Here is a 14,158-nt window from a genome sequence, read left to right as displayed (position 1 = left end):
TTCTAGATCATTTCCAAAAGCAGCATAGAAAGCACTGTTGTAGTTTAGCTATAGACTAGAAGAGACTAGTGCTAGGAAGCAATGTAAAAAGCAATTGTAGCAGAACAAGAACAACAAAGGAGGAAAAAAGTAGTGAGTGAGTTTTTACGGCGGGGGTTAGGGTTAGGGTTAGGGTATGTTAATACATATATACACATGGAGTCATTAGTTTTACAGCTGGAAGAGTTCTCACAAAAAGTAGCCCAAGCTCTTCCTTGCCACAATAAATGACATGGCAAATGATGTTCAAGGTCATTTTGAGGGCATCCCCTCATGTTTTTTTAGTCACCTTGAATAAAATTGATCTGGCATTGGTGCTTTTTACACACTCAAACCTGTGTGAGTAAAAATGACATTCAGTTTCGCTTCTATTAATGTTACAGTACTTCTCTTCCCCCCCTCCCCCCACCTCTCTCTATTTCCTTTCTAAATCCATCATAAAACCAACTGAAAATAAATTTGGTTTTCATGCACAATCATTCATCTCTGGCATATTTGACAACTGCAAATATCCCAGCTTTTCATTTTGGTTTTATTAGTGAAGACAAAGCACAAAATACACAACCCCTTCTCTAGAAAAACTGACACTTGCTATATTTCCTGTTATGGATTAAGATTAATCCATTTCATTGTAGTTTATCTTTCAGCACCTACAAAATCACTGTGGGGAAAAAATAATGTTTTCCAAACATGGGACATACTTCAAGAGTCTCAGTTGGAGTGCTAGCAATTAGCCTGGTGCAATGAGAGGCAAGTTTTCAAGGGTGTGTTACCCTTCGATGGAAAGTAAAATGAAGAGTCATTTGGGGACTATTTCGTGTTTTCTTCATCAATTACCAGGAGTCCACAACCTAGAATGGGAGTCTTGGTGAGTGATTTATGTTGCAAATTAGAACTGTCAGTCTCAACCTGGGGGAAGAAGAGCCACTTTCAAAGTTCAGATCAATACAACAGCATTTGAAAAGATCTTCTATATCTAGAGTGGAGATGAAAGGTTGCCAGGCATCTTTAGATCTTTAAACTGCTCTTATCTTCACTACTTAAAGGCCTCATGTTGCAAGCTGCAAAATGCTTAGGAATGCAGCACACCTGTCACTTTTGCCACAATAAAATGGACTTCAGTGGGTCTCAAGACCTCCAAGCCCATTATTTTTATAGATGCAAAGGCTGTATAAGACACCATGTTCTTGGCAAAGATGATAGTGGACAGGCAAATGGGATGGATAATGGGGAATCGTTGTAGGTTTAAAGACTTTATAGGGACTGGATTAGGAAATGTCTCATTTTTCTTTGTTCTTTTAACATTTCCTAACTGTGTGTTATTGTTGTAAGTGTATGGTGGCTCTTGAAGGTTGCGGTGGAAGACTTTAAAGTAGGACATTGAGGGTAGAGGGATTTGAATCAGTGCAGGAATGAAGAGATAGCATGGGATAACCTGCAAAGCATGCAAAAAGTTTATAAAACTTTTAGCCACCTTTTGCTCAGCTCAGGTACAACAGCTAGATGAACACACCGGCCATTCAAATTTGAAATAATTTTTATTTGGTCCCTTCTGTTCAGAAAAAGACATTGCCTACTTATCCATCCTGTATCCTTCTCTCAGCCTGTCTGATTTCCCTCGCCTCTTCCTCTTTGGACAAAGTTTCTAGTATTACAGTGTCTTGATAAGTAGCAGGCTGCTTTATAGCAAACTGGGAGCCTGGATTGAAACAACATTTTTAAAAAGGCTGCAAAAGAGTTAAAGCCAGCATCCATGAAATAGAGCTTTAGATGTCATTATGAGGCAGTGAGAAAGCCATAGCCACACACTTTTTTTCAGATAGTTAATAAACCAATCTCCTGGACAAAGGAAAACAAACTCCTGGTTTTAGAAAAAAAGATGCCAGAAAAATGAAAGTGCTGCCTGGATAGCCAAACATTTAAAGAAACATGTATAAATCAGTTGTGTTCAAGGCAATTAGCCCAACAACTGGAAAGACTATAAAAGATCTAAAACAGTAGCAGACTTTTGAAGCAGACATTTGGTCAACTTTGTTTGCAAGAGCCAACTAAATAATTGAAGGAATGAAGCTTGTAACCTGTAGAACTCTTAAAGAACCTAGCTGCTCTTCTAACTAGTGCCCAAGGGAACATAAGGAAAGAAGCCCCACTTAATGTTGGCTGTAGGTTATCCATAACGTCCTTTTTCCAAAATTTGTGAAATTTAGCTCCTTCAAATGCCCAATCACCATCGCTTGTAAACAATTAATCAAATTCAGTGAGAAGAGCATGACCACATGCTTGAAGAAGAGAAAAAAGGAGAGTGACTCTAATTAAGACTCATTAAACCATAGGGCTAGCTAGGCAGAATTTCCAAGGCAAATTGTGTAATAGGATCCCCTGCTTTATTAAGTAAACGTGAGTGTTATTCAGTGTAACAAAACCAGCAATGAACAAGCCCCCTACGGGAAGGGAGGTGAGGAAAGGACTGTTCCTGTTCCAAAACATTTTTGATCGTACACATAAAAAACTTTTGGAAAGCAACATTGAGTCCATCTGTTCAGCTTCCAGAAGATTTAGCTTGGAAGCATTGGAAATCATTATGCTGTGGCTATTTTGGCATTCTGGATAGAGTTGTAAACAGCCTCAAATAATTGAGATTATCTCTCCTCCCCTTTCCTCCCCCCCCCCCTTGATATTGCTATTTGGTATCTTCTTCAGCCACATCCTGAGATTAATGTTATCGCTGGAAAATGAAAAGCTCTATTAATCTTTTATTTCCTTAACTGAGTTTCCCCGAAGACAACGTTGGGCTCTGCTCAGAATCTGTGTGGCTGCACATTAGCCATTGTTTTCTCTGGCTGGCTCCAAGCAGCATGCTTCTATTAGCAAAATTATATAATTAAATTCAAGAAGATGCAGGAGGATTGGCTACCATTTTTAACTGTTTTATTGCTATCAGCACGCTTGGAATTAGCCCATCAAAATACTCTAGTGGGTGGCAAGAAAGCAGAATATGCTGTGTGGGTATCCTGGGGAGTTTTGTTTAAAAGGAAAGTTGAAATAGATTTAAAAGAAGTGAGCTTTTTAAAATCAATTTTATTATATTTTAATGAAATATAAAGAGTAACAAAAAAGGACAGATTTTTTAAAAAGGGCTTGGGATGAAAGGGGGAGAAAAGTTTAAAAGGGACAAGTTATATTCAGAGAAAATCCACAAAATTGCATTTAAGAAAAAAGAGGCTTCTATCATAGAAACCTATGAACAGATAATCCTCAACTTACAACCTGTGGTTTAGCAATAATTTGAAGTTCCAACGGACCTACCTGAGACGTACTTATGACCTAGATTCAAAGTTCCTACAGTTGGTTCCCCCATGGTCAAGTGACTGTACTTCAGGGGCTCAGCAACCAGGTTGCATTTACAGTGATTTGTAGCATCACACAGTCATGTGACTACATTTTACAATGGTCTGGTCAAAAAATGGCATTTACTTCCAGTTGTTGGCAAAACCAACCCATAGCAAACCGTGGAGTTCCTTAATGACCATGACAATCACTTAACATTGGTGACGGTTGCTTTTCAACCACCATGTCCATTTCACCTCCACCACAAAAAGATCATAAAATTGAGTTGGTCACATGGCTAGCCCAATTTATAACTGTCACAAGTGAAGTCTGTTATGGGCAGGCTACATTATGGTGATAACTCAAGGATAACCTATGTCTGTATTATTCTAAGAAGTAACCAAAGTCAGGATATTAAAAAGCTATTATGGCCACCACAGACTCAACTACAAGAGTATTAACTTCTATAAATGTATTAAAACTAATTTATACCACAGGGATGCACTGAACAATAACATAAGATGTTCATAACATCTTCTTGATGTTGAATAACATAAGAAAAAATAACATCAAAGTACTGTATATTATCTTTTAGGTTATAGGCAGATTCCAAAAGGGTTGCTATTTCCTCACTGTACTATAGACCAGTGGCCCCAAAACCTTTTTTGTGCCACGGCCCGGTACCGGCATCACAAAATGATCCGTGGCCCGGTACCGGCATCAGCACACATGACAAGGCAAGGCGAGCCGAGCGACTGGCCAGCCAGCTGTCCCCCGCTTCTCCCCGCCACCTTCAACTCCTCCTTTGTACCTTTGTCGATGGGCTTCGCTTCGGGACAGCTTCGGGACGGTCGCTCGGCTTGCCTTGCCTTGGGTGCTGAAAGAATCCTCGCGCCTTAGTTTCATTCGAAGCCCCCCCCCCTTCGATGAAACTAAGGCGCGAGGATTCTTTCAGCACCCAAACGCCGCTTTCCAACTGGAAAAGCTCACCCGGAAGCACTTTCTCGTCAAACAAGATGGCGGCGCCCAGCAAACTGGCGGCCCGGTAGGAAATGTTCCACGGACCGGTACCGGTCCGCGGCCCAGTGGTTGGGGACCCCTGCTGTAGACATTCTTGTTGTTGTGTTCCACTGGAAGGAAGGAAGCTTGGCACTTAAACTTGAAGATATAATATCCCTGGAATTTCAGGTAGTGCTGTGGTTTTATGACAAACATAATTAGTTAGGGAAAATTACATGGTCTGTGAGTGATGTTTTCATAAAATATAAAATAGTAGCTTGGAGATTACTCCTTGATATTATGCTGTTTTGATCCAGATATCAACTATTACCCCAGTATGTCTTTCTTGAACCCAATTGTTGTTATGTTTTTGGCCTGCAGGTTCCAGACTTCAGTTGAAAACTAGAGCATTTTTAAAAATTTATTATTAAACTTGTATGTTGCCTATCTCGCTAGAGGTGACCTTTTCCCCCCCTTCTGTTAACATGAAAATTAATCTAACCTTCTATGGCACGCCCTGCCTCTAACTGCCATATTCAAAATATCTGGCTATGTTGATACAACCTAGTCTAATATATCTTATGGTGTCTGAATAATAAAAACTGGCCTTTTATCAAAGAAATATAGGTCTGGACCTTCCCATCCCCTCCTTGCCAAAACATCACAACTTTATTCACAATCTCATCATCAATTGATTTCGCAGTTCCAAAATGTGTAATTCTGACATGGGCATCCCTAGACAACATTTTTTGATTCAGCTGCATCTTTTGCAGGGTCATAGTAGTTCCCATGGATGAAAGTTAAATCCAACTGTTCTGAGAGCCAGTTAATCTGTTCAAGCCAACAGCATGTGTGATTCAAGCAACTCCTTTTCTGATTGTACTGCAAAAGGATGGGTAACGGGAGATGCAGAACCTTTTAAACAAGGTCATCACAGTGGATGTTAGCCCCACTGTCCTGTTTCATCAGAAATGAAAGGACAAATCATTCTTACCTCATCCTATCCTTCTTTTGTTATACACATAACCTCACTTACTTTTTATTTCTAATGGGTTTTTTCACACTTTCCTTACACTCACAGCTTGAGAAAGTAAAGTGCTGCAGACTAAAACAATGTACGTGCTTCAGATCTCATTGACACTAAAGCAAACAAGAAACTTTTGATTACAAGATAATTTGAACCTATGTCTTCCATGACAACTAACTAGAGGCACTGTAATGGAAAAAGTAGAATACTTGCCTGCATCTTAGCTTATCGTAATGTTTTTGTGCTGAATATTGTTAAATCTATCTTCTTTATCTTTTGTTGGAGATCTACATGTAAGATATCTATGGAGATTCTCATTCATCCAGGTCATGGTTGTCCCAAAGGTGCTTTTTCAAGAGGCAACTGGGCTTTCTGGTTTTTCTTTGAAGATGTTTTGCTTCTCATCCAAGAATCTTCTTGAGCTGCTCTTGGATGAGAAGCGAATCTTCTTCAAAGAAAAAACAGAAAGTCCAATTGTCTCTTGAAAAAAGGACCTTTGGGACTACATGTAAGATACATATACCTAGAAAGACTTTTCACTTGGAAACCTGACATTTCTATCCCAAGAGAACATGTGAGATTAGCTAAGGTATCTGGCTTACCCACGTTGATTTCCTCTGTATTACTTGGTTTAGGACCAAGCAATTGGTGCATTTAACATAGACCATGAGATTTTGAAATCAGAAGATACAATCAATGGCAATGATTCAGCTCATATGATTAGCCATGTTTAGATAGAACTTGTCTGTGTACTTCAGGATGTGATATTAGGGAAAGAGGCAGCTGTTTTAAAACAAGAGCTACAGTCACACCTCTGTTCACCCCAAAGCATGTGTTTGCCAGTTGACCCCCCAGACTTCAGCTTGTGAATCTTTCACTAACTGTTGCTTAAGGTCATGTACCAATGCCAAAATCTTTTCTTATCCCTAGTCCATAGTTAAGGTTGGCTTGCTTTCAATTTGTGTTATTGTTATTGTTGTTTTTCCTGGAATGATAGAATGGACAGGTGGATATGGAAATAATTCTTCTCTTGATGCATGTTTTGCTTTTATTATATGGGCTGATGCTTGGTTGGTGACAGAGCTGATAATACAGTGGGAGGTTGTTCCTATTGGCTGCTTTTGACAGGCTGCACACTACAAGGGTACAGACAGCATGCACAATGCCCTCAAAAGAAAAGGGATGACATGTACACCCAGTTGAGAGTCAGATTGTATAATAGGACACGCTGCATGAGCTGTCAACAGTGAAAGCATCCTCCTGTCAGCAAATATTGGATCACTGCAGCACTTGGGGTAATTGGTGATATATCCATGAGCAACAGCTTTCTGGTAAAGCAGGAAGAGAAAGATTTTTATTTTATTTTTTTGCTGTACCAAGACGTCATCCTTCCCATAGAGGTAGGATGACAGAGGACATCTGGGTTTGCATTATTATCTTAATCCTTGCACTGGTTTATCACAATTAACTACAGTGATGATGATGACCATCGACATTCTGTTTTTTACTTCTTCCTAAGATTTACATGAACATAATTACATCAGCAGACTGCCGTATTTCAGTAGTTGCCGGAGATCAGCAGGGTGGTAGAGACTTCCCGCAAAAATAGTAAACTTACGCTCACCCTGCAGATGAAGTAGTAAAAGGTGGATAAACTTACTATACCAATCACTGTCAAAACTCACTTCTTCCATCATCCAGCTTGTCCACATACAAAGTAGGGGAAATATTTGGTGGATGTTTTTCCACCAGCAGGCAAATCTACTAATTGCTGCAATAACTTTCCACCTAGTAAACTGTTAGAATGATAAAACTCACTGACTCATTAATGAGGCAGCATGCAGACCACCTACTGCAGGGGTCCCCAACCACCGGTCCGCGGACCGGTATCGGTCCGCGGAACAACTCCTACCGGGCCGCTGGCTTGCTGTGCGCCGCCATCTTTTTTTTGATGAAAAAGTGCTTCCGGTGAGCTTTTCCAGGTAGAAAGCTCACCAGAAGAACGTTTTCATCAAAAAGATGGCCAGCGCCCGTGAGCTTTCGAGCTCACGAAGCCTCGGCGCTAGCTTCCGTGAGCTTTTCCAGGTAGAAAGCTCACCGAAAAGTCAGCACGCTTTTCATCAAAAAGATGGCGCCGCCCAGCTGATGCCGGTACCGGGCCACGGCGCCCAGCTGATGCCGGTACCAGGCCGCAGCGTAAAAAAGGTTGGGGATCACTGACCTACTGTATGTAGACAGAGAAAAATTATGCTGACCTACAGTACTTTGTACCACCTCAGGGAGTGGAGGAAAGCACATTAAAGCAGCTGCTTGGATGGCCCTTTGAATGGGAAGTGCTGCATAGAACCAAATACCTACCAATTAGCTTAATAGAAACTACAGCTGCCCAAAGCAGTATTAAGCTAAACAGGATTGGAAGTTAGAATCAAACAAATGGCTGATAGGAGATCAGCTTTCGTTTCCTAAAAAAAACAACTTTGGAGGAAAAAGCTGCAGTGTATGATAAAGAGCATAAGAATTCTCCTTTCCTCCCAGATCCATGGCCTGGATCCAGATTTGGTTTCTAGAAGAAGAAGAAGAAATTGAATGGGAGAATCACCTAGGTCTCCTTGTAATATTACTTTTTTTAAAAAAAATAAAGTTTTATTTGGGTTTTCACACACAAAATACAAGTAAAACATCTTTTTTGAAAATAGCATGGTCCCGGGTTGAACTTCTTTATACAGACACAAAACTCAATTTCATGCTCCTTTTTGTATTCTATTCCATATCTTATACTATTTTACATTTTCTATATAGTTTTTCCCCTCTTTTAATTTTCTCAATTTTATTTTGATTATCTCATCTCAATTCAAATCATTATATTTATACTTTTGTCTGTTCTGTTTCAATTTCATATTATCTTTTCTCATTAAACAAATTTTCTCCTGTAGTTACTAATTGGAGTATGACACCTTTATATCTTTTAATTACATCCATTCAACTCTTATTTAAACTTCAATATGTACCTTAAGTTTATGACCTTCAATATAATACATAATACATAACTTCCAATCGAATTCTGCTTGGCACATTCTTATAATACACACTATATTCTTTTTAAAAAAAGAAAGAAAGATTGTAAATATATGTAATTATAAACCCTCGTTCCATTCCAGTTCAGTTCTATCATTAATAATCATTAAAATCTTAACATCTTTAACACTTCTTTTCAATTAAATATCATACTTCCTTAAAAACACATATAATCTCCATAATTAATTTTCCCTTATTTCTCTTCACATATGTTTTATAAATCATTAAATATACCTTTTGTTACATTTATTTATTGACAAGCATTCCACTGAATTACAATAGCTATTTTATCAGACATTTTAATCATACATTGTTTCATATTTTCTAAAATTATTTCTGCTTCTAATATAACCATACTATCTTATGTACCTTTGCAGAATCCCTTTTTCCATTAAGTTTTCACCCATTATCTCTAAATAGGCCCTGTTTCTCTATATTTTGCTTCTGTCCTTTATAACTTCTTTTCCTTTCTTTCTTCCCTCTCATCTTCTCCCTCCCCTTTTTACCCCCTTGTCTCTCTAGTTCTAATTCTCTCTTCTGCATTTCCCTCTTCTGTTGCTTTCTGATTTTATACTTATTTTTCACTCTATTTTTTTTTGGGGGGGGGGAGTTGTTTTTCCCAATCTTAAACTTTCCATTCTCTTTCCCCCCTTTCCTTTTTTTCCCCCATCTAAGATTACTTGTTCATTAAAGGTGGCTTCTTCTTTGTCGCAATCTTCTTGTTCTGCAGGCATTTCTTGTTGTTTCTCATAATTCCAAATCTCCATTTCTAAAAACTGAAATACGAAGCCAAAAGAACCTCTCCCTTCTTGTGCATCTTCTTTGTACTTTTTAAGTTCCATTTTCAGTTCTTCTAAAAGTGGAACCATTTTAAACAGTTTTAAACAACCACCCAATTGATTTTAGTCATTCAAAACAATAACCAAGAATCCAGAAATTATCAAGTAATCCAGATAGTCCCGAGTTATATCTTCTTATTTCTTTTTCGACTTTCTCTTCCTGGGGTTTTTGTTGCGATATTTCAGTTAGAATGTATCTTTTGGAAGTCTTGTTGAGATTTTGCTGTAAGTTCTTTTTTAATTCCAGGCAGTCTTGTTCCTTCCAGATCCTACCCTTTTATTCTTTTTCTCTCCTTTCCTGTTTTCAAAAGCTTTTAATTATCCAGAAATCTTTATTATCCCTTTGACTTTTTATTTTCAGCATTAAATGCCTATTGGTGTCAAAGTGGATTTTTTTCCAATTTCTTGCTTAAGTCTCTTAGCTGTCAGTTTTTAACAGCTTTTGCTGTTTGACCCAGTCAACCAAAACCTTCACTTCTTATCTTCCTCCTGCACATTCTTTTCCGGTCGAGTTCTTCTTTGAGGTGGCCATTTCTGACCACCACTGCAACCGCCTTTGGGAAAGGGAGTAATGGCCAGCTGGGGAGGAGACATGAGGCTCTCCTCAACCCTGATGGCAGTCTCCCCCCTCTTCACCACCTCTACGGGGTGGCTTAGCCCCAAAACCAGCCGGCTCGGGGCGCTCCAGCGGCGCGCACGGATCAAAGCCTCGCAGAGACGAGGCTTCGGTCTGTCGCTGAAGAAGCTCAAACTGGAAGTCCTTGTAATATTACTTTGATCCTGATTGCTTTGTGAATATCTAGAACCACTTCATCATTCATGACTAGAACTGCTGACCTTGCTAAATGTTTTAGGGTGGTTCAATGCTAAACTGCTCATTCTGACCTGGGGCAATGAGCAATAAACGGGCAAATACACATCAATATGAGTTAAGAGGTGGAAACATTTCACCTTCAAAGATGAATTGCTGTATTTTGTACATTGCCTTGAGAAAGAAACTGTAGGCAATGGTTTATAAATATTTAAACAAATAAATCAAAACACTGGGAGATATTGATTTAGAGAGAAAGGCAACTAAGAAAAGATTTTGATAAGAGTTCATAAAATGATGGAAAAATATGTTCCAGTTGTCCCATTCTATTCTTGTTTAATCCAATGTTGGGCAATAACTGATCTTCATATAGCCCATTGTGTAAGTTGTGTCATTTGCTACTACAAGATGTACTGAGGGGCACCAACGTGGACAGCTTTGTGTGAGATTATTCCTCAAATTCATGAGGAATAATGGCTACCAATGACTATTCTTTACAATGACTATTGTCCGCAGTATCATATATGGTAGAGCTCTGTGTACCAATTAAATAGGAAATAGATTTATGAAAATAATGAAATTGTTTGGTTTACATAGCTATTTTCCTCCCATCCATGTGTGGCAGTTCCAAAGGTGAGATGCCTAGTTCTTCCTATGTGCATTCAGGAGGCCCTCAATGACTATATTGATATGTGCTTCAGCCTTCAGATCAGGTTCAGAAGGTAATGTTTGGGAAATGAGGTCCAGCATCATTGTCATCTTCCAGAGGTCATCTGCGACTTTAATAAGATGCACTACTGATATGCTAACACATTCATTTTTACTATCCTTTGTTGAGTCTAAAAAGGCAGCCAATACTCCTAAACACTATCTAGATTTAACCACATGCAGATAAAGGTAAGATTGAATCCCAGTAGGACGAATTTGCTGTTGGTCAGTAGAAAGTCTGTTAGAGAATGAGATTCAATTTATTCCAGAAATGGTTACACTGTGTTCAACTCTTGTTGGATTTTCAAGAGGGAGTTGACAAGGAATTTGCAGTATTGGCTGTGTCTGACCCAGGAGGTAGCACCTTGGAGAAAAAGCTGGATCCACATATTAAACCTCTGCTATTACTATATCCTGAAAAACAGTTGGATAACTCAGCCATCCTACTAATCTGCTGGAGCAGGAACATGCCTTTGCTGCTGGCCTCAACCCAATATCCATGTATTGAACACACATATCTAAAGGGAAATAAATACAGCCAGGCTCCTTTGTGTTCCCTACTATCTCACTCTTTGTGGATCTGTCCTTGTGGAAGCTAGTCTGAAGAGCACAACCATGTTTCTCTCTCCTAAATGTGTGCAATGTATGCTGAATGTTAAAAGCCCTGAAACATACTAGCTTACATGCTCAGTGCCAAAAATTTGTGTCACAATTGCCTCTGATTATCCAATTTATAATCTCAGTACAACGGGTTCATTAATATGTTTCTCTAGCAATTGAGATTTTGAGAGGCCAACATGAAAGACACTTCCCCTTTGTTAAGCATTTTCTTCCCCTTAATCATGCAGAAATTTCCCATGAATAATGTGAGATATAATTATTACCTGCAGCTCTGTTGAGCCTCCATAAGCTGCTCCTTAAAAGGCATTTTCTTTTTATTGAATTTCAGGTGACCAAGAGCAAAATTATAACCACCTGCTATTAAGTACTGCAAACCAGACACCGTCACATGGTAAGACAATAAGCGAGAGATGATCAAAGTTACCAATGCTGTAACTTCTCCCTGTCTGCCAGTTATCCTTTGCTGGTGAATTGTTAAACCAATGTCAATAGTATATTTTATGAAACAATTCTTGTAAAAGAAATATTTATTCTATTGATGGTATTGCATGACAAGTCATATTCTTAACAATGAGAAAATAAAAACAAAACAACAGCAAACAAAACTATATCTAGAATCACATACCTTTCCTGCTTCTCAGCTGAAACTACTGTCTGCCTTGGTTTATAAAGACAGATGCAGTGACTTGCTTAGATAGGACAGAGTTTAATCATCACTGCATATCAATATTATGCTGATGGCACTTACTAAATGCAATCATAGCAAATTCATCCTCCAATATAGCTACTATGGTTACTGAGTCTAGAAAAATGCAAAATATCAGCTAGATTCATCTCCTTCCTCAATGAATTCTCATATAATCTATACTGCATTTGGAAATTTGGAAATGTTTTGCTTTTGTGATGCTTAATATGGATGGGTTTCAGTTACAGAATTAGTTCTTCACTTTCAAGCGATAAGTATGACACATCAGTTGGTTGATTTATTGCATAAGAAGTGCTCAACTTGTAATAGACTTAAGCTAACACATTGACAAAAGGTAGGAATAGCAACCCAAATAATTAAGGAGATGGTTAGGGAACACCTGGCTATATGGATGAGTTTAATTCTTCAGGATCAGACTGATTAAAGCTAAGAGTTTTTCAGAAAGTTCTAGATCAAGGGTGTCCAACCTTTCACCTTCCCTGGGCCACATTAGAAGATGAAAATTTGGTTTGGGCCGCACATAAAATAAAATAACAGTAACGATACCTGATCATCAAAAAAAACCATAGAAAACATAGTTAACATATTAAACTTACTTGGAAATGAAGATAGTGAGATGTTTGACATTGTTTCTCAGCCACCAATGCATCCATATTTGCTTTGATGGAACTTGTTTCAATTCTCAGTGAGTGCTCAAGGTGCTCATCAGATATTTTGGTTCTAGTTTTATTCTTTGTGTGCTTCATCCTTGAAAATAGCTGCTCACAAATGTAGGTGCTTCCAAATAGCGATGACATGAATAAGGCATGATTGTGAAGTGAAGGATATTTTCTCTAGGAACATATACCGTTGTGACGTGCCCGGCCGCATTCCGGCCGCAAGCGCCGGCAGTGTAACTTGAAACTTTGGAATTTCTTAAAAAATAAAAAATTGCATTGGGCGCATTACGAGCCGACCTGGGCCACATGCGGCCCATGGGCCGCGGGTTGGACAAGCCTGTTCTAGATGTCTTCTCAAAACCCTTTTCTATGAATGTAATGCAAGAGGATCGGAGAAGGCCAAATGACGTTCCAATATTTTAAAAGAATAACGAGAAAAGCTAAGTAACTGCAGACAAACCAGCTTTAACATCACTATTGGGGAAAACTCATAAAATCAGTCTATGAGCATTTAGGAAAGATGCATTGTTTGTAGGAGCAAGCATGTGTTTATCAGGAATAAAAAAATGTCAATCCAGCCCTCAAATCTTTTTTTTTCTTGGGGGGGGGGGCAGTGACTAGTTTAGTTGGCCATGAGAATGTAATGCTTGTAGTGTTGCTTAACTTCAGTGAAGCATGCAGCAAAATCTTCCAAGTCTTTCTATAGAGAAGAGGGAAAAACAATCATAACCAATGAATATACAGCAATGGTTCCAGCTGGGTTATCTTGAGCCAGTCACTCTCTCTCAACCCAACTCATTTCACAGGGTTGTTGTTGGGTAAATAGAAGGAGGAAAGTGTGTTAGATATGTTCGCCAGCTTGAGTTCTTTGTAAAAATAATAAAGGCAGGATATAAATATGAATTCAAATAAATGAATAAATGAAGCTTGAAGGAAGCATTGAGTCACAAATGCACAGGGTTGTATTCTAGGTCCTGTGTTGTTCAACTATTTTATAAATGACTATGGTGAAAAGCTAGAAAATAAAGCATTCAGCTTTGCAGAAGACACAAACATAAAGAGAATGGTTTTTTTTTTTAACGTATTAAATATAACTTGCAATATGAGTCTGGGTGGCACGTAACTATAAAACAAATATCAACAGCAAAAAATAACCGACACCCCACCCCCCTCAAATTATATACTTTTAAAGTTTTTTCCCAACCTTTATTATTTTTATAAATAACTCAACGTAGAGAACATATCTATGTTCCCCCACTCCTCCTGTTTTCCTCACAAAAACAATAATCCATATGCGATAAGGACTGACTGGGTGGGGACGGGAGGGTGGGCAGAGAGGGGTGGGGC

The 14,158-nt window shown here is 38.7% G+C and overlaps 1 protein-coding gene across 1 annotated transcript in view; it reads left to right on the top strand.

Annotated features, from left to right (window-relative positions):
• Positions 1 to 14,158, top strand: part of SHISA6 (shisa family member 6) — a 379,433-nt gene that overhangs the window by 340,314 nt on the left and 24,961 nt on the right. Inside the window, exon 5 of the mRNA XM_087955657.1 lies at positions 11,775 to 11,837. Coding sequence (XP_087811783.1) covers positions 11,775 to 11,837 — 63 coding nt within the window. The remainder of the gene's footprint in view (positions 1 to 11,774; positions 11,838 to 14,158) is intronic.

The sequence above is a fragment of the Notechis scutatus genome, chromosome 2, assembly GCF_049901735.1.
Source record: "Notechis scutatus isolate UNSWTSFEM ecotype Mainland chromosome 2, rNotScu1.2, whole genome shotgun sequence".
Taxonomy (NCBI): Eukaryota; Metazoa; Chordata; class Lepidosauria; order Squamata; family Elapidae; genus Notechis; species Notechis scutatus.
The sequence above is the reverse complement of the archived record's forward strand: the minus strand, read 5'-3'. Positions and strand labels throughout refer to the sequence as shown.